This window comes from Nuphar pumila, chromosome 13 (assembly GCF_984573655.1).
Source record: "Nuphar pumila chromosome 13, dmNupPumi1.hap1.1, whole genome shotgun sequence".
NCBI lineage: Eukaryota > Viridiplantae > Streptophyta > Magnoliopsida > Nymphaeales > Nymphaeaceae > Nuphar > Nuphar pumila.
Window position 1 is genome coordinate 1946009 of NC_143261.1, and position 25937 is coordinate 1971945.

The following is a 25937-nucleotide window of genomic DNA, read 5'->3' on the forward strand; positions in this document are numbered from 1 at the left end:
GCATATTGCTCTCTTGTTTTAAGTTGAACAATAAATAATCAAAACACAGACACCCCAAAATAATAGGTTTGTTAATAACTAAACTACCATAAACATAAGATGATGTTATGCTCCACCAACACAAAAATAACCTTGAGTTCACCTCAACCAAAAGTTACTTATCGGCCATACTTTTCTTTCATACAACTGTCAGATGGGTTCAATGAGTTGGGGGTAAAAGAATGTCTTGTAACTACTGACTGTTTTCTTTCTAACTTTGGTATGTTTGTCCATACGAGCAATTTCACAGATCTGTCAATGGACACTCATTAAGCCAATAAAGGGTGTAATAGTATAGCAGTTGAAAAAACATAAATGGGGGTAGTTTGGTCTTTGTCCACATGTTCCCCATGATGTTAAGATCTATGGTTCCTTCTATCCCTAGTTTCCTGCAGTTTAGAGAGAGAAAAAAAAGCCTGAGTTTTGTCTGTTCAACACATCCCGAAAGCCACCAAAACCCATCTACATGCAACACCAATATTCCCCAAAATATATTTTAGAGCATCTCAGTATGCCTATTTTCTCTCTCTCTCTCTCTCTCATGGTCTTGGAGCCATGAGACGAATTGGGGTCTGCGTGCTAAGCTAGAGTAATGTAAAGAAGGGCACTCGTGATATTCTAGAGAGGAAGGAAGCTTGCTTCTTGGGTTCTTCAAGTTTGAAGAGGTAAAATTCCAGCTTTTGTAGTCAATTGTTGATGTATAAGGTGGGGAGGGACAAGACCCACAATATTATTTTAGCTGAAATTATCAAAATAAGTTGATGAATGAGGAATGACCTTTTTTTTTCCTTTCCTTTTTCTGGTTTAATGTGGATTCCGTGGATGTTGTGTACCATCATGTCAAATTGGATTTGTGGACATGATTTCAGAATGGCGTTGGTGGAAGCTTGCCGATCTTTATGCTATTTTATAGTGTGTGATTTTCACACAATTTTGCTCTCTCTCTCTCTCTCTCTGTGGTGGGGGTACTTTTTTCTCTTTTGTGGTTCAGTGGAGGGTTCCGAAGAACCAGTAATGGAGACAGATTACTCATGTATATATTCTCCTTAACAAAAAAAAAATAACATGAACCTTCTTTTGGTTTTTCGTGTCCAATGACATTTATGCTTTTTTTTCTTGAACTGTTCAGGAACGATTAAAATAGTATTTTTTGTTGTATCCCAGTTTTCAGTTTTCTTGTGATACTTTATCTTTCGGCGAGCTGTGTGTCGTCCGTCCATTGGACTAGTCTATGGTTTATGAATATTGTGATCCATCGTAGGCTTGACATTGTTTTTTTTTCCTTCTGGATTTATTACCTTAGGTTTGTATTAACTGTGGTTTATAGTTAGAAATACGTAAAGCAACAAAAAGTCCTAGGTCAAAAAAGCTTACGAATATGTGAGATTTCTCCTTGAAAATCAAGTTGGGCTGGTAGGGTATTAAAACTTCGAGATTCAAATTCAAGATATTCTTTTTTTCACGTTCTAAACATTTCTCTCAAAAAACAAGTTTTTTAGCTGATATTTTGAAAAACACAGACTTTCATTGTTTTTTGGTTTTCACAGTCTTCAAAGGAGTTTTATTGAAAAAGACTTGGTATCATCTCAGGTATTCCTCTTTTTCTTCTTATTTTAATATAATTGGGTATGCTGGAAGCAGAGAATGAATATTATTATCTGGTTCTTTATGTTGATTGGTTTAACTAGCCATATCATCACGCATCCATGACAAGGGTTCCTCTATGTTAGCATGGAGTTTATATAGTCTTCTTTCAGTTTCTCAAATAATCTAGTGTGTCCTGTCACATTAGTTGAACCAGAAACAGGATAGGACATGTTCACAGAGGCCTGACATTGACTGATTTTCGAGAGACAAATGATGGATCAAGGGAAGGAAATAATAGATAGTAATTCTAGTACCAAATTAGTTTGGAATAGGTGAGTAGTCACTAGATAGGATTACAACGTTGAAAAGGAGATACTATGTTTTAGAAGTCAATCGTCAGGGAGTGTAATGAAATTGTTGACCAAGACAACCTGTCCTTGCAATCAAGGGCTGATCCAGGGGGGGCGAGGAGGGGCTCGATTCCCTCCTAAATTTTTGAAAAATGTCATTATTTTATTATAAAAATTTATATTGCTCCTTTTATATTTTAGTTTTATAATTTATTTTATTATAAATTTATTTTGCCCCCCTTTAAGCAAAATCCTGGATATATTTTAGTTTTATATTTTATTTTATTATAAATTGTTTTGGCCCCCTTTTAAGAAAGTTTTGATAAATTTCATTATTTATGATAAAAATTTATATTGCCCCCCTTTATATTTTATTTTATTATAATTTTTTTTGCCCCCCCTTTAAGCAAAATCCTGGATATATTTTAGTTTTATTATAAATTTTTTTGCCACCCTTTATGCAAAATCCTGAATCCACCACTGCTTGCAATTACTGGTTCTGGAAAAGTCTAGTTGATAAAATGCAGAGCGTTGAAGATTAAGGATTTGATACTTTGGTAAGCATGATGCTGATCAAGACCAAATATGAAGATTTAGATCAGTTTGGAAATTCTTTTTATGACTAGGAGGGTTTCTCAAACTAAAGCCAAGTACAGGTATGAACTAGTTGAACATAAAAGAACTGAAAGTCAAATTTTGCTCATTGGCTGGCATGTGTGTACCTTTGCTTGTTTTCCTAATTCATGAGTTTGCTTTGTTCCTGCCATTCTTACCATCTATTTCTATTCTTGAAACAGTTCTGATGGGAAATATGACTGGTGAAGCTCTACTTAACAGTATCTCAAGATATATTCATTTAGTTGCCTGTCGGACCATGATGAAGCTCGAGCCACTTCAGGAAGACTACAGAAAGATTGTTGACATTTTGAAACTTCAGAGGCCAGTGCTTGATGAGGCCATTGATTCGAACATACACTCGGAGGAGCTACTTATGGAATTTGAGGAATTGGATTTGCTCGTTAATGAGGCCAGGGATATCATTGAAAACTGGACCCCTAAGACGAGCAAGATATTAAATGTATGTTCCATATGCACTTGCTTTATGTTGGTACTACCTGAAGCTTTCTACTCTGTTACTATGTGTCTTAGTGCGTTTCTTGAATAGTTTAATGTTAAAACTCTTTCAGAAATTTTTGGGTTTATTGTGATGACATGCTCAAGAAAAGATTCATGAGCTCAGTCATTGTTATTGAATTCATTCATGACTTGCCACTACAGTCATCTTTTTTTTTTCTTTATGATAGTAAATCTAAGCGCACAGTGACTTCTACTTCACACCATTAAAATTGTAGACCATTTATGTAAATTTATTTATCACTCATCCTCTTCACAGTAACATCTCCTTGTCTGGTGTCTCCTTTCATCAAATTCTTTTGTTAAACCTCTATTGTCATCCAATGCGTTTTTCTTCAAAGTATCATGCTTATAACAGCTAGAGAAAATTAAACTCAACCATTATTCTGGTATTAGCATATAGACCATAAAATCATATCAATGGCCACTTCAATACATACTTCATAAAGGAAAATGGACGATGGCAGTGATAGCAAGATGGTACTAAAAGTTTGACATATGTGTGAAAAGATCACCAACTTGTATCATTTCCATATTTTTGCAAGTTATAACATTGTGAGCACCAGGTGAAAATTTTCGGGAATGTGGAAGCATCACAAGAACATCAAAACGAAAAAGATCACAGTAACATATAAATCATCATAACATTAATTAACCTGAATAATGTACAAGAAGTGAGATAGAAAGGTTTTTACGGCTGGTGCTCTCCTCAGAAAGAGACTTATAGAGTAGGATGATAGTCCTATCACATGGTAGATAGGCAGGGAAAGACTGAATATACAAACCAAAATGCCTAATAGACTAAGATACCTTCCCATCCATAAGTAGCCGATGTGAGCATGGAAACTTCAGATTAATTGATGAATAATCAAAGTTCATGATATGTGGTTGAATTACTGAGTTACCCATAATGAGACGTGATATTTGGATCTGGATCCAGATCCACGTCTGGATCCAAATTCACATCATTTAGTGTTTTATAATGTATACCTTGTTTCCAGTTTTCCCCCTTAGTTAAATATTATCTTGTACATTAATATAAGGAGCAGGCTTGTACTTGTACATAAAAGGATCAGTTATCTTTTATTAAAATAGAACCCCACACGTCCCACATTGGGATTTTTGTGTGGTGAGTTGTTGTAACCCTTATTTCTGGTATTCTGTCTCTTCCTCTCCTTCTACCCTTCCCTGGTGATGCGGGTCTGGTTTTACATGGTATCTTAGCACATTCGGTCTTGATTCATTCATCAAGGTGATTCAAAATATCTTGGCTACTCTCTTTTCTTCATCTTTCCATTTCCCTTTCTTCTTTCTTGGTTTTCCTTTTCTTGAAAAACCCTAAATCAGATATTGTGTCTGGATTTTCTTCCTTTTGTTCTTGCTGAATTCTTATTCTAAAAAATCTTTCTTCCCTTCTTTATAACGCTGTTATTCTTGCAACATATCTATCATTTCTCGATAAAACCCTATTTTCTCTTCTTGATCTATTTCTTCAAGTTTTCTTTATTAATATCATTTTCGTAGATTAAACTTGGCTGCTGCTATTTCTATCTTTGATTTTGTGATTGTTCCCTGATCTGCAAAAAAAAAAAAGTGCAGATCTGTGTGTCATGAAGGACTGATTCTCTGCAGTTTTTTTTTTAGTTCTGAATTTTATCAGCAGCAGCCTGTTTAAGAAAGAAAGCATCTTCTTTATAATCTTGTTCTCTTGGAAATCACAAAATTAGCATTATTCTTGTTTTTTAATGGATTCCTATTTTTCTTCTGTTCTCTTTGCTAGTTTTTTAATCAACTAGTATATAAAAAATGACAAATTCCAATTTTCTTACCTGGAAAAGACATTATTCCTTTCATTCGTAGTGAGGATCGTTCAGGTCACCTAGATGGGTCGGTCAAGATCCCACCAGAATTTATTTTTCAGGAAGAAAAGGATGAAAAATGGGTTGTTTCAACAACTCACATTCAGAATCTGGTTTGCATATTCTCGATGAAACGTGATCAGACACTCATTGCCTATATCACATCCACATTTCTCAAAAAGTTTTGATCAACATTCCTGATGATTGTACAATTATGTAACTCTAGGCTAGGCTAGTACAAACATATTCTCAAGTTTCAGAAGCTAGAATCATGTTCTTAAAAAATGAATTTTTGAATCTCAAGAAAGGCTCCATGACAATTATAGAGTATCTTAACAAGATGAAAGAGATAACTGACCAACTTGCTATGGTTGAGTGCAAAATTTTGGATAAAGATAAAGTGCAATAGACTCTCAATGGGCTTGAGCTTGAGTACAATGTTTTCTATACTACCTTGTCCTACTTTGATGTGCCGCGCCCCCCTTTGAAGCATTGCATTCCAAACTACTTTAATTTGAGATGAATTTATCAGGCACAATAGAAACTCTTCAGTTGCACCATAGAGCCATAATGTTCTAGTTTTTAAAATGCAATATGGAAGAGGTCGAGGACGTGGACGTGCAGGAAACCAGGGAGGTCATAAACTTCTTCCTCATCCAAACACTCCTCCCATCACCTATCAAGGAAAAAGGATTCCTACTTATTTTATATGCAAAAAGCCAGGTCACATCAAAGCGAATTGCTGAAACCTGGTTCAAGGATGATCCGAGGTATAATACTGAGGCAAGCACACAGGCAAAACCTTCAAAAAATAAGCCAGGAAGATCCGGAGTAGAGTCACAACTGCCAGTGGATAAACAACTTCCATTGGCTGCCATTGAAGGGTTGAATCTCAAGCAAAACGCTAAGGGAGTTTGGTATGTGGACTCAGAGACAACAAATCATATCACCGGGGATGAAGATAAATTCAAAAACTTGATATCTTATTTTAGAAAAGCTAGAGTTATCACTAAAGAGTAAAGATGACACTCGTCACCCCATCACACACATTGGAAAAGTCTCTATTCCTATGTCCAATTTTAGTTTTCAGTTATCCAATGTCTTTCTCGTCCCCAACATAAAAAAAAGTTCTCTGTTTCTAAACTTGTTGATACTAATTCTTGCATTATTTTTACTCTTTCTGTTTATTTGAAGGATCTTCACATGAATATGACGTTTGTTGAGGGAGAGAGGTGAGGAAACATGTACCCGTATAAGGAAGATCCATCAGTAGAAGTCAAGAACAAATTCGCTGAAGAGTCTAGAAGTTCCCCTTCCTCCTGCTTCATCAATGAGTCTAAGTCAAACAAGTCACATGTCTGACACAATTGTCTTGCACATTGTAATAAAGCTTTTATTGAAAATCTTGTTTATAGTAATTTAATTCTAAAGTTGTGTTTAAGTCGAGAGTCGAGCAATCATGTTTGTCCAAGTTGTCAGATGTCTAAGAGTCATGTATTATCTTTTGCTTCCATCAATAAAAGAGATTCCAAGTTATTTGAAATTGTTTATTCCATGTATGAGGACCATCTCCTAATATTTCTTCTTTTGGGAGTTGATATTATGATAATTACTCATGGTATACTTGGATATATTTCATGAAACGCAAACATGAAGTTTTTAACATCTTTAAAAATTTTCATGCTTGATCCACAATCAGTTTTCTCTTCCCATTATCAACTTCCAGTGTGATGGTGGGGGCGAATGTAATGAAATGAAGACCTTCAACAAAAACACAAATGCTCACAGCAAGTGTCTATTAAAGACACATTAACCATAATCCACAAAAGGGTACAACTAAGAAGGCTCAAGAGTAAAAATAATAATCTTCATTTCATTCACATAAAATGCTTAAAAAACATTGATACAATGAGAGGGGAGTTACCCCTATTTATACGCATAAGAGAGAGGAAAAAATGGGCCTCAAAGAGACTCAAAGAGAGTCGACTCTATTTATAGCCGTTGGACTAGCTCTAATGGCTCTTAAATTAGTCAACAAAAAAAGTGTTGATTGGTTTGAGTCTAGTTCAAAATGAACTAGACAAACTAAACAGAAAAATAAAATAAAAGCTAAAAAGAAAAAATATATAAATATACATATATTATATATATACTTATATATATACACTTTTTAACACTCTCCCTCAAACTTATGGTACAATGATCGAAAATTTGGTTAAGAGGAAATGAAATCTAGGAGCGACGAGAGGTTTTGTGAAGAAATCTGCTAATTGGTATTATGATGTAACATGAGGCAGATCAATAGTCCCATGTAGATACTCCTCTTAGACGTAGTGACAATCCTATTCGACATGTTAGGTGCATTCATGAAATGTTCAGTTGCTGGCTATGTAGATTGCACTCTTATTGTCATAGCACATGCGTGATGCTTTTGTCATTTCAACTCCCATGTCAGCCAATAATCTTTTGAGCTTGACTACCTCCATCGTTGTGGTGGCCATGACTCGATATTCAGCTTCAGTTGACGAAATAAAGACTTACTGCTTCTTGCACCACCACGAAATCAATGATTCACGTAAGAAAACACAAAAACCAGTGGTTGAGTGTCTTTTATTGGGATCACCTTCCCAGTCAGCATTGGTATAAACAATTAAATCTAATGAAGATGAAGCAAACAAAAAGAGGCTTTGTGAAAAAGAAGACTTAATGTATCTAATAATAAACAAAATTCCTCCCATGTGAACGAAAGTGAGAGCGTGCTGAAATTGACTAGTTGTGTGTATAACGTGTGCTATATCAGGTCTAGTAATTGAGAGGTACGAGAATGCTCCAATAAGTTGTCTGTAAGGAGTGAGATCTTCAAGAGGTTTTCCATCATCAATTTACCTTTTAGAGTTGACAACCTCAAGAGTATCAACTCTCTTATCATCTGTGATTCTAGACTTGAAAACAATATCAAAAGTAAATTTAGATTGAGATAATAAATAACCTCTAGAGGAACAAACAACTTCAATTCCTAAAAAATATCTTAATAAACCTAGATAAGTTATTTTAAAATGATTTTTAAGAAGCTTTTTAATGTTTTCAACTCCTTGTTTGTCTCCTCCAATGATGATCATGTGTAAAATCCACATTTTTTTTCAAAAAAAAAAAATCTTTTCGGACCCGAGTCGGATTCAGACTTGACCCAGACCCGATAACCCCCTTTTGGGTTATAACACCCGACGCAGGGGGGGCGAGGGTTTTTAAAACCCTCTTTCTCCACCCCCCCGCCGCTTTCCCCTTTCCCCTTCGACTAAAAAGGGAAACCCTTCGAGGGTTTCTCGAATCGCAACCCCCTGAGCCCTTTAAGAGCGACACAGAGGGGAGGGAGGACTCACATGCCTCCTCCTCCCCTCCCTCTCGACGGTGCTCTCTCGTCCCCCTCTCTGCTGCATCATCGACGCCGCTCAGGGGAGCCCGTCGTCGCCTCCTCCCTCTCGTTGCGTTCAGCGCCGCTGTCGCCGGCAACCTCATAGGTACGCCTCCATCTCTCTCTCTCTCCATGAGGGTGAAGCAACCCTAAGAAACCCTAAGCCAGGCCTCGTGAAATTCCCTAGCTGAAGCAGCAGAGTGGGGGACTCCGAAACCCTCACCCACCCGGTGATCATGTTCTCCCCTGCCTCGAAGAGGCCTAACTTGGGCGCTCACAGAGATCGTAGCTCCGCCCATGGGGCTCCCGGCTCCCCCGTCACGCCGTTGCTGGACCCTCGCCGGCTGGTCTCTGACACCCTCGTCCCTAACCGGCCAGATTTTGGGACGCCAATGCCCAAGCCTTCGAGATTATCTGCTCTCGCCAGATTTCCAGTAACAAAGAAAACACAAAACAGAGCAGGAGATGAGCAAATTCAGCCTATACATGTAGGGGAGTTTCCACAAGCACTTTGTAGTGCACAAGCTAATTTGCTTCATAAGGGCATCACTGTTCCTGACTGGGTAACACATGAATGCCTCACCCTTGCATGCCGTTCAAATGGTGAGATATGGCTATTCAGGTGCAATTCTGCTGGAGTATCTTGTGAAAAGGTCTTTCAGGTGTTCAGCACTGGATCCTGTGGAGATGTTGATAATGATGCTCATTTACTCGATCAAGAGATCCAGTATTGGAATATTAACCTTGCAGGAGAGAGAAATATTTCTAGACTATGGGCTCACAAAATAGTTGGCATGGATAATGAAACTGGTATTAAAAAAGATCCCTCTGGTGACAAACAAGTTTGGCTTTTGGATATGCAGGTGGATGATGTTGGTAAAGAACTGACAATTTTGGTTGCTACCTTTTGTAAAGATAGAGTGCAGTATAGGCCTGGCCTGGACATCTCTAGGGAAAGAGGTGTGCTAAGCAATGAGAAGGTATTGGAGAAAAAAACAAAAAACAAAAAACTCCTATTCAGGTATTCCTTCCTAAAGCACGGATAGAGGAAGAGGAAGTTTTGTTTGCTATGCGATTGTGTGTTGGTGGGAAGCCTCCTGGATCTGCGATGATATTGTCCATGGATGGAACTGCAACAGTTGCTCATTATTGGAGGGAAGCTACTCGACTCTATCAATTTGATTTGCCATGGGATGCAGGGAAGGTTATTGATGCTTCAGTTCTTCCTTCTGTGGAATTTTGTCACGGAGGTGCATGGGTTGTACTCACTGAGAAAAAAAGGCATATGGGCAATTCCTGAAAATGCTGTTTTACTTAGAGGAGTTGAACCACCTGACCAAAGTTTGTCTTGCAAAGGTGTCTCAAATGAAGCGGCCTCTGAGGAGGAAACAAGAAGTATTGCTTTTGGAAGGAACTTTGTTCCTAGAAAGGCTAGCTCTGAGGCCCAGGATATTGGTGAAAGAGAAGGGGCTGTTTTAACTGGTAACATTCAATGATTTTTTACCATCAACCTTGTCCTTTTTCTCGATCCACACAAAGGTACGAGTTCTTTCTTTTGAATCATGTGAGAAATCGAATACCGATTCAATTTCCATGCAATATTTAGTGCAAATCCATGGTTAAAGAGTGATTCTATGTGTTCACTCTAAATTACATGGATGAGGATTCATAGATCCTCTTTTATATGGGTGTTTTCAGTTCTTTACACATAAAATTTTTGTGTATGGGGTTTTTATACAAAAATGGACTCATATTGGGTTATAATCGAGATTTATTTCTGTTTGTTATGATCAAGATTTATGCTTGTATATACATACCTTAAACTGCATTTTCTGTTCTTGAATTGGGTTCATGCTGGATATAGTTTGAAAGACTTGATCGATGCTTATAAAACTGATTTTTTTTAGGCACATTTAAGATCAATGCTTAGGTGATGATTAGGTTTGCAAAATTGTTTTCAAGTTCATTGACTCAGCAAATTGTATATGGCTATATACATATTCTCATATGAAAAGTGTTCATGTTATCCCTTGGTTTACATGTGTTAAAGATTTAGTTTTTCTTTCTACGCATGTGAATGTATGAACATGTGCATGTATTGAAAACATGGATCATGAAAGTTTATTGTTATTGCACTCACATGCTTATATACTTGTATGCATGTTTTACTAGAGGTGAATCAAGGAAATAATGATATTTCTCTTGTGCTTAGAATCGACATGTTACGCTTGATTAAGACATTAGTGCAAGGTTGCTTGCATATGCATGTGCATATATGAAATTGATGTATTTTGGCACGTACCTCATGGCATGCGTGTTCACATATTTTAATTGGAACTGGTTCATGAATAAAAATATGCATTTGACTTTAGTATGCATCTGAATTGAACAAAGACATGCTTATTAATATTTTGTGGCTTAGACATGATATATGTTTGCATTTCTGAATATACATATAAATTTTCAGAAGGTGTGGTGTGCATGTATTTTTGGTTCTCGAGACATGTCAAGATTTGAAATTATTTATATGCTTTGACTTGATGTGACGTGCTTAAGCATCATACTATATGAAGTTTGTTTCAAATGCATGTGCATACATGCATTGATGTGTGTTTTCGCATGTACATAAATGCATGAGTTGTTCACTTGTCCCAATTGAGATGATTCATGAGTGAATGCATGCATGTGAAATGATTTCGTAAAGGCACATGCACATGAATGGCGAACACATGCATATGAATGTGACATATCATGCACATGGTTAAATTGACATATATAAATATGCATTTGGAAGCATGTTGACATCACTGCATACATTGCAAGTTATAGTTTTTGCGTATGATGCATCAATGGTCTAAATGAATCATCACAAGCCTGGAGAGCCTTGAGCTTTGGTTGTTCTTTCTTTAATTGTTTACATGCATCGCAAAAATCACATTTATTTTTATTGCACTATATTGCACTGTTCTATGTGTTTCCACGGGCAGGAGTCCCGTGATGGTTCTCGCAGGGGTAGATGCGAGCTTTTGCCTTGTTTCTGCATGCTGAATTGCAAAACTCAATAATTGGATTTTAATAAAAAAATAATGAATAAGGACAATGTAATATACGTTCTGGGATGTTCCATCTGAAGAATGGGGATCTTAGAGATTCGGTCTTGAGGAGACTGTGAGGATACAAAAACTCCGTGTATTTTATTTTGTCTCCTGAACCCGATATTAAGGTTCTTTCTCCTTGCTATGGTTTTAGGGAGAGTCCGCCACTTGACCTGGGGGTGGTGTGTTTGACACAACTGTTGTTTTGGTACTAAGGAAGTAACACTTGTAGGCGTGGGGTGTCCCTTGTGTCCCCGACATTAGATGTGGAGGTCTAATGTTCCGATGGACGGTACTGTTTCCTGATATTGGTTGAGAGCTAAGTTTGGAACCCAGTAATAAAATACAAATTGTGTGTTAAGCTACCCTGGGAACCTAACTTGACCTTAGGGATTTTACCCGTTTGGTGTATCCACGGGTAACGGTAATTAAAAAGAGGAACTTAAATTATATGCATTTAACAAGACATGCATATGAAAGAGAAAACTTTAATGAAAGATAATGAAATGTTCATATATTGCACATAAATCATGCATGTTCCTGCTATGCATTAGAACATGCATATGTTATCTGTTTCCTTAATTGTTACATGTTGGTGGATGCATGATGTTTAATCTCTAATGTCTTGCTTACTTAAATTGTGATTCATGCTATTGTTTAATGATTCTTCATGCTTAGAAATTATTCCCTATTGCATGGATACTTAATTGAAGTTATAAAGTTGTCATAATTGCTTTCCTCTAAATGATTACATGAAATCTTATTTGTATTCGTTATGCTCACTTGTTTCATTAGAAGAACCTGTGCTCAAGATTTCGGTTCTGACACCCTATTTCTATGATTTTTCACAGTCGCAGGTGAGCAGTGAAGCGACTGGTTTCTGAGAAAGTTACGAGTGTCACATTTTTGCTGGACGGTTTACAGAGGGACAATGTGGCTCAGTTTTTCGTTATTTACTTTTATGTCATTTAAAATAACTCTGATATGTCTTTTGCAATTATTGTTAGATACTCTTTCTTTCATGATTAATAAATAATGAGTTCCTATGGGTTGTGATGATAAATGTAAGCTCTATTGTGGTGTGTTTGGTTATCCAATTGGGAGTGAAACTGTAAATGCCCCGGGTTTCTGGGATTGTTTCTGCACTTGTAAAAAAAAAGCTGCATTTTTCAAGGGGTATGAGTTGTGGTCGTTACATCATGGCATCCACATAAAGGAGAATAATAATAATACCTGCATCAAAAATCTTAACAAATAAAACAGTGTCAGTCGGGCAAGTTCTGAATCCAATATCGAGTATAACATGACTAAACTTATCATACCAAGCTTTTGGTGTCTCTTTAAGACCATAAAGAGCTTTACTCTTAGGAATATTTATACTAGGTGGTGCCTCCATTTATACTTCTTCAACTAACTTTCTATTGAGAAAAATATTTTTGACATCTATTTAAAATATAGGTCATTTTCTAACAACGGCTAAGGCTATTAAGGTCCTAACTGTGGTCATCCTGACAACTAGAGCAAAAGTTTTTTCGTAATCTATTCCATACTCTTAGGAATATCCCTTTGCAACTAATCTGACTTTATATCTTTCAAGAGTTTCATCACTCTCGTTGCTATTAAGGTCCTAACTATGGTCATCCTGACAACTGGAGCAAAAGTTTATTCGTAATCTATGCCATACTCTTGAGAATATCCCTTTGCAACTATTCTAACTTTTTGGGGCAGCTCCATTATACCATTGGAGCTTCTCCCAATGGTCATAAATATGATTGTTGGGAGCAGCCCAACAACCATATTGGGGTTGCTCCCTAGTGGTCCATTTGTATTTTCAACTCATTTTTGAGTGACTATGAAATAACAAATTTGTTAGACCCTTGTGCGGGTGGTTTGATGATTCAATCGACTATTCTACTTGATTGAAAGTGTGTTCTTGCATGTTTATTGGATTCAATTCATTTCATTACATGGTATCAAAGCTTTGGTGGTCCAAAAACAATTTTTAGAGGAAAGTTCGTGGCAATATCAAGAGGAGGATCGTGAGCTTAGCGGATACAACAAATCATGGATTGTTGCATCAGGAAGCTTGCCACCTCTCAAAAAAGTTTTGTATTACTTTTTCTTTCTCTTCTTCCTCACTCTCTCTTTCTTTTCGAATTGTAAAGAAATGAAGAATGAGAGGAAGGTAATGGTCTATATTTCCGTACGCCTAAACGATACTAAATATGTGATGTGGGCATCCATGGTAAAACACAAAATATGGGAAAAAGGATTATGAGGTTTGGTGGATGGTATTGAAAAAGTGCAAAAGCTCATTCTTACGAAAATTGAGAATGGGAAGGAGGTTGCACTTCAAGGAGAAGAAATGGGTAAAGCCGTTTTCGACTATGAAAAAGAAATGGAAAGAGTGAAGGATGGGCCATTCCAAAATAATTGGATGGTTCATCAATAGTGTGGACATCCACAAATGTTCTAGCTTGGCGAAATTTGATTTCGCTAGTGATGCGTGAAAATATCTTAAAGACATGTATAGTCTTAAAGATATTGCACACATATGCAATGTTCAAAAAAATGTGAGAACCATGACTCAATGAGAGATGAACATTAAATAATACTACAATGCATTCTCTCTTCTTTGGGATGAGTTGGCTCTTCTTGAGCCAAAGTGGCATTGCCCACAACACATAGAACTCCATAAAAACCAAATTAAAGGGGAGCATTTCTATCAATTTATTAACGGGCTTAGACCCGAATTTGAGGGAACCAAGTCGGCTCTCCTTCATAGAGGAGGTATTCCTTTCATAGTGGAAACTCTTGAAGAATTGACTATGTAAGAGAATAGATTAAAGAAGTCTTCTGTTTCAAAGGATGAAGAATCCGTGCTCGTCATGTCAATGCCCGAAAATCATACTAGAAGTTATAAACCTACTCATTTTGTTAAAAACGAGAATGAAAAGAACCCCAACAACTTTGAGAGAAATGAAAAGAGGGGTGATCATGAATACAAAAAAGGTGAAAAGATAATTTGTTATCATTGTTACGAACCGGGATATATCAAGCATTTTTGTTCCAAAAAAAAGAAGGATGATCATAAAAAAAGAGTTGCTTCTGTTGAAAGGAGTGAGATAGACGGCTCCAAGTGCATTGACTCACTCTCGTTGTTTCAACTAATGGAGACACTACAACTTATACTTAAAGCTCAAGCTCCATCATTTTTGGGAGCGGCCATATTTACAAGTGGTAATCATGGTAAGACCTCTTGGATCCTTGACTCCGGTGCTTTCTTTCATATGACACCAAATGAGTCCATATTGTCCGAATGTAAGTTTAACGCAAATAACTCTTATGTTTCAACTACCGATGGAACATCTTTGAAAATCAAAAGTTTTGGAATTTTTCAAAATCATCAAATCTTTCACATACCAAATATTAGAGTAGTACCAAAATTAAATTTAAATCTTTTATCAGTTTTTCAAATTACGGACTATGGTTGCAAAGTATTATTTTCATCTAATGATTTTCTAATACAGGATCTCCAGTCCGGGAAGCTGATTGGGCGAGGTAATAGAAGAGGAGATCTCTATGTTGTGGACAATCTTGAGTTACCAAAACAACCATTTTGTAATTTTGTGAAAAAGAAAGATAAAAATTTGGCACAAAAGACTAGGACATTCTAGCGTGACCAAATTACACTTGTTTCCATTTCAAATTATAAAGAAAGAGATTTTGTGTGTGAAGATTGCATTCTTGGCAAAATGAAGTTTTTGCTCTTTGGACCAAGACATTTTATAACTAAGAACCCATTTGAGTTAATACATTCGGATGTATTGGGATCGGCTCCCGTCGTATCCAAAGGAGGGGTATCCTGTTATGTTGTGTTTGTAGATGACTATAATAGACATTCTTGGATATTTTTTCTAAAACAAAAATCGGAAGTATTTGAGTGTTTTAAAAAATTTCATTGTTATATTAAGAATCAATTTAAAACTAATATTCAAATCTTTAGAACCGATAACGGGAGAAAATTTGTGTCAAAAGAATTCGAAAATTATCTTGACCTAAATGAGATTATTCACAAAAAATTGTGTCCATACACAACAAAATGGACTATCCGAGAGGAAACATAGACACATTATTGAAACCACTAGAACACTTCTTGTATCTAGAAATGTTCTAAAAGCTTTTTGGGCCGAAGCCGCCCTTACGACAATTTATTTGATAAATACAATGCATTCCAAAAACATTGAAAATATCTCTCCTATTGAAAAACTTTTTAAAACTTCTCCCGATTATAAAAGGTTAAGGGTCTTTGGATGCAAATGCTTTGTCATTACCAATAATAATGACACACTTTCTCCAAAAGCAATCTTTTGTATTTTTTTAGGCTATGGCGAAAGTCAAAAGGGATATAAATGTTATGACATTGAAAGAGACAAATTGTATGTTTCTCGAAATGTCACTTTTCTTGAAAATGAAATTGGTTTTTGCAAAGAAAAAATCTAAGAAAGTTGCGATTATTCGTTTCTTTTTTACCTTGTCAATGAACATGAAAGGTGTGAAAATATTCATGACACACATGAGAGTAGAAATGAAGACATGCATAATGCAAGTGAGAGTGTGAATGAGGGTCTTAATGATATAGACCCATATCACAATGATATGCATACCTATGCTCGACGTACCGAAAATCATCCACCATGTGCTTTAGAAAGGTATTCTCAAAACCAAGATATAGATTCATCTAGTCTTAGAAAATTTATAAGAATTTCTAAAACTCCCAGTAGATTTATATCTTATGATTCCTTTGAACCAAAGTATAGATCATGCCTCATCGCCATACACTCATATTCAGAACCAAAATTTATCATGAGGTTAAAAATCATCAAAAATGGATTAAAGCGATGAATGATGAATTAAAAGCCTTGGAGAAAACAAAAACCTGGGAAATCCGAACACTGACTAAAGGAAGAAAGACCATAAGATGTAGATGGGTCTACAAGGTAAAACCTAAATGGGATGAAACATTAGAAAGATACAGAGCTAGGTTTGTAGCCAAGAGATATAGTCAAGAATATTGAATAGACTACGACCAAACATTTGCTCCAGTTGTTCGAATGACTACTGTGATAACTCTCATTTCCATAGCATCAATTAAAAAATGACCTATCTTTCAAATGGATGTAAAAAATACGTTTTTGAATGGTAATCTAGACGAAGAAGCTTACATGGATCCTTCGCTAGACTTGAAGTTAGCATATAAAAAAACTCTTCGGTTGCGCAAAGCCTTGTATGACTTAAAACAAGCTCCCAAAGCTTGGTATGATAGGTTCAGTAATGTGATAAAACAACTTAATTTTAAATCTTGTTTTACTGACACAACGTTGTTTGTTAAGTCTTTCAATGCAGAGATGGTGATCTTATTACTTTACGTAGATGATATGATAATCATAAGAAGGTGATAGGCAGGGAGTTGATCATATCAAAGATGTGCTTAAAGCCAACTTTGATATGACAGATCTTGGTTTTTTACGATATTTTCTTTGAATAGAAGTTGCCTACTCACCTTATGGTTATTTTTTGTCACAGACTAAGTACGCAACAGAGATCATTGAACGATCAAGACTCTTGGATGAAAAACTGGTTGATACTCTGGAGGTGATAAATGCCAAAATGAAGAAAGATGATGAAAAACCTTTGCAATATCCAACTCCCTAAAGACAAATGATTGGGGGCTTTGTCTTATCTTTCTATTACTCGTCCTGATATATCTCATGCTATTCATTCTGTTAATCAATTTCAGTATGCTCCCACTACAGTACATATGAGTGTTGTAATAAGAATTGTTAGATATATTAAGAAATCCATTTATCATGACTTGTTTTTATCGTCCTCTTCTTCATTAAAAGTCATTGCATATTTTGATTCTAACCAGGGAGGGCATATAAATGATAGAAGCTCAACAACTGGTTTATGTGTGTTTGTAGGTGATTCCCTAATTTTATGATGATGCAAAAAACAACTGAAGATATCTCTCTCCTCCACTGAAGCTGGGTATCGTGTCATAGCAACAACTACGTCTGGGTTGGTATGGTTGAGACAACTTCTCGAACACTTGGGAGTTCATATTGTGGAACCTTTAAGGTTATGCTGCGACAACAAGAACGTTGTATACATTGCAAGCAATCATATTTCATGAGAAGGCAAAACATATTGAAATGGATTGCCACTACGTTCGTGAATTTTTTTTGAGGAAGACCATCACATTGCCCTACGTTCCGTCTGTGTATCAACTAGAAGACTTCTTCATCAAAGCGCTTCCGTCTCTCAGATTTCACTTCTTACTTGGCAAACTCTTGGTTGTTCCACCATGAGTTTGAGGGAGGGTGTTAAGATATATATAGATTTGCAGTAAACCGAAATACCCTTGGGTATTTCGGTCTTTTATTATAATAGGCGTCAGCCCATTAGGGGCTGAGAATCTTTGACTTTTTATTTTATTTTGTATTTTTGTTTTTCGGTTTTTGTGTTTTTGGGGTAGCTCTAATATAGCTCTTGGAGCTGCTCCCAACGGTCATAAATTTGACTGTTGGGAGCAGCCCAACAGCCATATTGGGGATGCTCCCTAGTGGTCCATTTGTATTATAAATAGGCCCTTTGTGGCCTTGTATTTTCAACTCATTTTTTAGCGACTCTATGAAATAACAAATTTGTTATACCCTTGTGTGGGTGGTTTGATGATAAGTATTCTACTTGATTGAAAGTGTGTTCTTGCATGTTTATTGGATTCAATCCATTTCATTACAAGATCAAGTGGCATACCTATTCACAAAGGGGCCAAGCCAACAATAATTTTGGTATTTGAAAAGCAAGTTGTCCATGATTCTCACCATGTACAACTTGAGAGAGGCTAATGTGACGTGATATTTGGATCTAGATCCAGATTCATGTCATTTAGTGTTTTATAATATATACCTTGTTTTCAGTTTTGCCCCTTAGTTAAATATTATCTTGTACCTTAATATAAGGGGCAGTCATGATCAGTTATCTTTTATGAAAATAGAACCCCACACGCCCCACATTGGGATTTTTGTGTGGTGAATTGCTGCAACCCTTATTTCTCCTATTCTGTCTCTTCCTCTCCTTCTCCTCCCCTTCCTTGGTGACGCGGGTCTGGTTTTACAAGTCATCCCTTAAGGTTCCTACCTCTTTTATACTTCTGGTAGTTCTTCATGTAGGAACAAGTTCACTCTCTTGGCCATCAGGATGGTGCTCCTCTCAGATTTTGTTGCAGAGAACTACAATCTCTTCTATATAGTTAGATGAGTTCAGGTTCATGGTAGTGACAAAGGGAGGATTATTCAATTTCAGCAATAACAAAAATTAAAGAATAAAGAAAACAATAAAAACAGGACATGAGAGTGAACGATGGAGAAGGAAGACCTTAGACACAAAGATGAGTGCAGGTGGAAAAAACACTTACGAGAGAAAAGGGGAAGGTGATATCCAGACAGGGAGAAGACAAAGAAATAACAAGATGAAAAGGGTAAGCAGCTTGGCCAACATGGTGAGGGGGAACTCACAAGGCAAAAGGAACTCCTGAAAACACTGTTCTGTTTTTTTTGTGCTCAAAATATAGGAAAAAATGAAAAAAAAGAGAAGGGAGTGGCTGATTTGGAGAAACCACAGTAATATAGGCCTAGGAGCGTGACAGGGAATGAGCAGACATGTCAAAATTTCCACACTTAGAGAGAAGGGGAAGGAAATAGCCCGATAAGGAGAAGAGATAAATAACAAGATTAAAAAAGGGTTAGCAGTGAGTTCAACGTGGTAAGGGGAATTCATAAGGTAAACAAGGACTACTTCTGCAAACACTTGTCAGTTTTGTGGCTGCCAATGAACACTTAGTTGAATAGGCAGATAAGACAAAGAAGAAGAAACTCCAGCGAGATGATGTTAAAAGAGACATTGGCACAGATAAAGAGAAGGGATTAAGAAGGATTAATAGCAGATGATGAACAGCTAGTTGAATAGACAGATAGATAAAGAAGCAGAAGCCCTAGCTCTGGTATTATGTGATGATACACAGCAGAGGGAGAGAACAATTTATGAGAGCAATAAAAAATATGTTTGAATGCAATAAAAAAGATAATAATTAGAACAAACCCTAAAGATATAAAAAAAGAAAAAATGGGAATACATATGATCACAGTTTACAATCAGTATATCATTAGTAGACACATAAAGTAAAATCAATTTATAGAATATTTTGGATCAATTACTTTCGTTCACTGCTGAACATGTTGGCACCTTAAGAAGGATGGATCCTCTGCAAGCTCTTTGAATCGTTTAGTTAACTATTCCCTTTGCTTAACATCAGTTGGTAGCCATTCTGAACTTTGTGTTACATCACATACCAGCTGCACTTTTCTTTTTCAACATCTGCATGATTGCAGTTCTTGTTTTTGATGCACAACTTCTGAGTTATGATGGATTTGAAGAAGCTACTCTTTCTGGTTATTACACATTTTGATGATATATAGCTTAAAGCAGGAAACTTCATGGGTGAACTTTGCATTTTTTTGTTCTAAGGCCTTGTCCTACATCATGCACTAGCTCTTGGCTAAACTTTTTATATATGTCCAGGTTTTAAGAAGTGAGCCGCTGATGATCAAGGTTAAAAAATGTTCTTTGGGGATTTGTTGTGTGCTGAACAGATTGCTGTTGTCTTCTTCTATAGAGGTATTATAGAGTTGCCATTCATATCTAATTTTTTCTATGCCTTGTGTTTCTGAATATTACATTTTTCGCAACCTTTTTCAATTTTTTTGTGTCATAGAAATATGAAATGGAATCTCATAACACTTGAATTATGTCAGCACTGTATGCAGGAACTTCAATTCATGGAGCATGGGCTAGCATCAAAACTCATTGAAGAAGCTCTGGGAGATCAAAGAGAGAATCTCAGACCCCGATCAGATAATCTGATGAAAATTGTACAACTGCTTGGCTTGGGATCTAACCAGGAGTTGTTCATGGAAAATGTTGCTTTGGAGAAGGAGAGGGAGAAAGCTGAATCAAGGAGAGGAAGAATGGATGTACACTATCTTGATCAGATTATTATGCTTGTTGGTCATATTCGGGATTGCATCTTCAATTTGAAGAAATACATGCTCATTGATGGCAGGCCAATCCCTACATATTTTTGCTGTCCACTGTCAATGGAATTGATGTTAGATCCAGTTATTGTGGCCTCTGGACAAACATTTGAAAGAGCTTTCATTCAAAAGTGGCTTGACTATGGACTAAGAACTTGCCCAAAAACACGCCAATCTCTTGTTCACCGTAATCTTATTCCGAATGACACGGTGAAGGCACTTATTTTGAATTGGTGTGAGATGAACAATGTTCTCCTTCCTCCTGTCATGCCGACGGTTCACCAGTTTTCGCACCCTTATGGTCCTTCAACAGTCTCAAATTCTATAGACAATAAAGCCCTCTCCTACAACAACAATGTCAGTTCAGATGACACATCAAATACAGCTACTCAATACTTTGACAGCAATAATGTCTTGAGCAACCAGATTTCAATTTCTCATGGAGTTAGGAACATGTTGCAGAGTGATGATGCTGTATCATTTCAAAATGGAAGAGGAAACACCTTTCCAGAGAAAATGAGCGCGAGTCATAGCATTCAATGTGAAATGCCATTAAGTATAGTGGTATCAGACGATAAGCATGATAACCTATCATCGTGTGATCAATCTAGTGATCATAGCCAAACCGATTCACTCTCAAGTGCCATTTCTAGCATTGAATATAATCATGCAGTGGGTGCAGAAGATTCAACTGAAGCAACAAGGATGTCAAGTAAGTGTGATAGCACTGAGGCCTTGGGAGAAATAATGTCAGGCCATCAAGTTTCTCTCACTTGGTTGCCTGGGCAAATTCATAGCTCAGGAAACAGATTGCGGGCTGGAGATAGTGCTGTTCCTAGAAAACACCCCTCTTCAGTTCCATCTCATAAACACGAGGATACTGCAACTTCAACCACTGTTGAACATGTTAAGAAATTGATTGAAGGCCTCCGCAGCCAATCAATTGGGTCGCAAATAGCAGCAGCAGCAGAGCTTCGGCTTCTTGCAAAGTACAATATGGAAAACCGGGTTATAATTGCAGAATGTGGAGCTGTAGCTCCATTAGTTTCCCTGTTATATTTGCAAGACAAACTGGCTCAAGAGAATGCAGTGACAGCACTTCTCAACTTGTCAATAAATGATGAAAACAAGATCAGAATTGCAGAAGCTGGTGTCATTGAACCTCTCATTCATGTCTTAAAAACGGGAAACTCTGAAGCTAAGGAAAACTCTGCCGCAACTTTCTTTAGCCTCTCAGTCATGGAGGAATACAAGGCTAAGATTGGCAGATCTGGTGCTATTCGTCCATTGGTTGATCTTCTGGGTAGGGGGACTCTCAGAGGAAAGAAGGATGCAGCCACTGCACTCTTCAATCTATCCATCTTTCATGAGAACAAAGCACGGATAATCCAGTCAGGTGCAGTGAAGTTTCTTGTGGAGTTAATGATGGACCCGGAAGCAGGAATGGTCGATAAATCTGTTGCTGTTCTGGCAAATCTTTCGACAACCCCAGAAGGTCGTTCAACTATATGCGAGGAAGGTGGGATTCCGGCATTGGTGGAGGTTGTGGAGTTTGGATCCCAAAGGGGTAAAGAAAATGCAGCTGCTGCCTTGTTGCAACTCTGTATCAATAGCCAGAGTTACTCCAGCCTGGTGTTGCAAGAAGGAGCTGTGCCCCCACTTGTTGCATTATCTCAGTCAGGCACGCCAAGAGCAAAAGAGAAGGTAATGTGTTCTATGATTTTTCCCAAAGGACATTGTGTGCCTGAAATATGCAACAATCAATGCGTATCTGTGGTGTGAACATCTAGTTGAAAGTAGGGCTGGGAAACAATGAGCTGCTTGTAATCATGTTTGGCTTACAAAGATCTCGCTTGAAATCATAAAATAAGCATAGTAAGCGAACGACGAAGCACATATGTTTGACTCATATAGGCTCATTAAGTAGTAGTAGGCATATTTTAGACACATTTTACTTCATGGAGTATGTGTATTAAGAAAAATGGGTGAAGCATTTGGCTTGCAAACAATAGGTCTAGAGTTTAAATATTGTTGCTTTTACAATAACAACAACTATGCCTTCATCCCAAAACAATTGGGGTCGGCGATATGAACCAAAAAAGAAAATCATTCTGGGTCTTCCACATGAATCCTTCTCCTCCAATCATTTCTATCCAATGCCATGTCCTTGGTGAGGTTCAAAGCATTCATATTCTTTCCTATCATCTCCATCCAAGTCTTCTTAGGCTTACCCCGACCTCTTTTAACTAATATATTTTCCCATTTCTCCATCCTTCTAACTGGAGCATCATTAAGCCTTCGCCGAATATGTCCAAACCACCGTAAACGATTCTCTCTCATCTTATTTTCAATGGGTGCAACGCCTACCTTCTTATGTATCTCCTCGTTCCGAATCTTATCTTTTATTGTATTTCCACACATCCATCTAAGCATACGCATCTCAACTACATTCATTTTTTGAATATGATGTCTCTTGGCAGCCCAACATTCCGTACCATATAGTAAAGCGGGTCTAATAGTCGTCCTATAAAACTTTCCCTTCAACCGCAATGACATTCTACGATCGCACAACACTCAAGTTGCACTTTTCCATTTCATCCACCCAACCTTTATCCTATGATTTACATCTCCATCAATTTCTCCATACTTTTGAATGATAGATCCTAAATATTTGAAACAATCATCTACCAGTATTTCTTGCTCACCAAGCTTCACTACACTCCCATCACTACTTCGTTGCTTACTGAACCGACATTCCATATATTCTGTCTTACTCTTAATCAACTTAAAACCTCTTGCTTCCAATGTCTGTCTCTATAATTCTAACTTAGCATTAACCCCAGCTCTAGACTCATCAATCAAAACAATATCATCAACAAACAACATACACCACGACACATTTTCTTGAATTGATCTTGTAAGCTCATCCATCACTATAGCAAATAGGAAAGGGCTTAAAGCAGATCCTTGATGTAACCCAACCGTTATAGGAAAATTGGTTGTCACCCCTCCACAAGTGCGGACATTGGTTACTACTTCATACATATCTTTAATTATACTAATGTACTTGAGAGAAACACCTTTCTTCATCATTGTGCACCAGAGAATGTCCCTAGGTACTCTATCGTATGCCTTCTCCAAATCAATAAAAACCATATGCAAATCTTTGTTTCTCTCTCTATATCTATCAATAAGTTGTCTAAAAAGATGTATAGCTTCCATAGTTGATCTTCAAGGCATAAAACCAAATTGATTCTCCGATATCATGACAACCTTCCTCAACCTACACTCAATCACCCTCTCCCAAAGTTTCATAGTATGACTCATGAGTTTTATACCACGATAGTTTGTGCAATCTTGTATATCACCCTTATTCTTACTCTTCCTCCACTCATTAGGCATCTTATTGTTGCTTTTAGCTTTGAAATAATATATTTATTGTGAGTCAAACTCAACTTGATACATTTAGAGCTCAAAACCTATTACTTCCAGCTTTGGGTAACAAGACAGCTCGAGCTAGTCTCATTTAACTCAGGCTTGCCATGAGCTCGTTCGCCACAAGGAGCCGAACTTGCACACCTCAAGCTTGGCTTGTTTGGCCCGTGTACCAGCTCTTACTTGAAAGTGACCATGAGAAACACAACGATTAGGGACTTGGACAACTATATCAGACTCTGCCTGAGAATTATTAGAGCTAATGGACTTGGAGAACCTTCTCCAGCTCAACCCAAGTAGGTTACTCTTCTTAGTAAGAGTCGAAGAGCTAAGCTGTGGGCTTGAGCTTGAATAGCTTGGCCTGGATCAACAAATTCATAAGTGGCTTATTCTGAGTACATTGGGTCAGCTTCGCTCATTTGTTTTTCTATTGTTTGATTCAGGAAGAAAAATATAATATGCTTCATGTGTTGTTTTTGCAGGCACAACAGATCCTCAGTCATTTTAGAAACCAGAGAGAGGGGAAGATGGGCAAAGGGAAGCAATGAGATGATTGCTACGTTAGTTAAGCAGTGTCAAATTTCTAAATGCATGCTTCCTGTTAGATGCATTTGTTCAGTGAGATCTACGATCTTCAGTATGCCTTTCACCATTGTAACACATACCATCCACCGTAAGCAGCCCTTCTGCAGTTCACATTTTGTCTGATGTATAAAGCATACTCTCTCTCTCTCTCTCTATATATACACACACATGAAATTGGAGTGTCTTATGTATAAGCTTTGCATATTTGCATAAAGGAAGCTAGTTGAAAGCTTGTACTGGTGCATCGTTCGTTTCAGTGAGATCCATCGTCTTCATTGTCCTTTCACCGTTGTAACGCATACCAGCCACCGTTGCTATCTTGATTTCACGAGGCAGCCCTCTTGCAGTGAGATTTGTAGTTACACAGTTCACAATTTGTCTGATGTATATAGCATGCTGTAGCGTGTTCTCTCTCTCTCACACGTACAAAATTGGAGTTCTTTTATGTACAAACTTTGCATATTTGCATAAACGAAGCTAGTTGAAAGCTCGTAGTGATGCATTTTGGATGCAATATATATATATATATATATATATATATATATATATATATATATATAGAGAGAGAGAGAGAGAGAGAGAGAGAGAGAGCTATAAATATATCCAACACTTTTTTAGCAAATCCAACCATGCTGATGTGCTTGACATGGTAAATTTACTAGGAATCAACCATTGGATCATGCATTTTTGATGAAAAATGTGAATTTATTAAGATTATGAGCCATTGATTTTAAAGCATTAAAAAAACCTTGTTTATGCATCAAAATCAGATGATTCAAGAGCGGGTTCTTATAAAACCAATCTTGTAGATTACAGTTTAGCCTCAAGAGTAGAATAAAAAAATCATGAAAATAGTGGTTCAAAAATTAGTTCTCATATTCTAGTCTCTCTCTCTCTATATATATATATATGTATGTATATATATATATATATAGAGAGAGAGAGAGAGAGAGCAATGGTAATATACCGGGCCCATACCTGATGGACTTTTTTAAAAATCCGACTTTACGGATGTGTTCTATGTGCCTGTTTTCATAAGAATTGATTCTTGAATCATGCATTTTGGATGAAAAAACAGTTTTTGGAGACTTGAAAGTCTTAAAAATTTGTAGACCGTAGATTTTGGTACCTTATAAAAACCTATCCATGCACCAGAATCAAATGATCCAAGACCCAATTCTTATGAAAATAAGCACGTAGAACACATCTGTAATGTTATAATTTTTTAAAAATATCAATTTTTTTTTGAAAAAAACCCATTTGGTACAGGTCGTGGGGTTGGGTAT

At 37.0% G+C, this 25937-nt stretch overlaps 1 protein-coding gene across 3 annotated transcripts; it reads left to right on the plus strand.

Annotated features, from left to right (window-relative positions):
- Positions 1-427: 427 nt before the first annotated feature.
- On the plus strand, positions 428-25132 carry LOC149817469 (U-box domain-containing protein 3-like). 3 transcript variants are annotated; one of them, XM_089984118.1, is made up of 6 exons: positions 462-704; positions 2504-2632; positions 2774-3054; positions 20120-20215; positions 20353-22335; positions 24549-25132. In XM_089984118.1, the coding sequence occupies exons 3-6, from the start codon at positions 2779-2781 to the stop codon at positions 24612-24614; spliced, it is 2421 nt and encodes an 806-aa protein (XP_089840244.1). In that variant the 5' UTR covers positions 462-704; positions 2504-2632; positions 2774-2778; the 3' UTR covers positions 24615-25132. The 3 variants fall into 3 exon arrangements, with proteins under 3 accessions (XP_089840243.1, XP_089840244.1, XP_089840245.1); XM_089984117.1 differs by lacking the exon at positions 2504-2632 and having other exon boundaries at positions 428-704; XM_089984119.1 differs by lacking the exon at positions 462-704 and having other exon boundaries at positions 2412-2632.
- The last annotated feature ends 805 nt before the right edge of the window (positions 25133-25937 follow it).

Bases quoted from the DNA above. Each gene is read 5' to 3' on its own strand.
- LOC149817469 (XM_089984117.1), top strand. From the start codon at position 2,779: ATGGGAAATATGACTGGTGAAGCTCTACTTAACAGTATCTCAAGATAT. The intron at 3,055-20,119 runs GTATGTTCCATA...ATATATGTCCAG, and splicing joins AGACGAGCAAGATATTAAAT to GTTTTAAGAAGTGAGCCGCT. The intron at 22,336-24,548 runs GTAATGTGTTCT...TTGTTTTTGCAG, and splicing joins CGCCAAGAGCAAAAGAGAAG to GCACAACAGATCCTCAGTCA.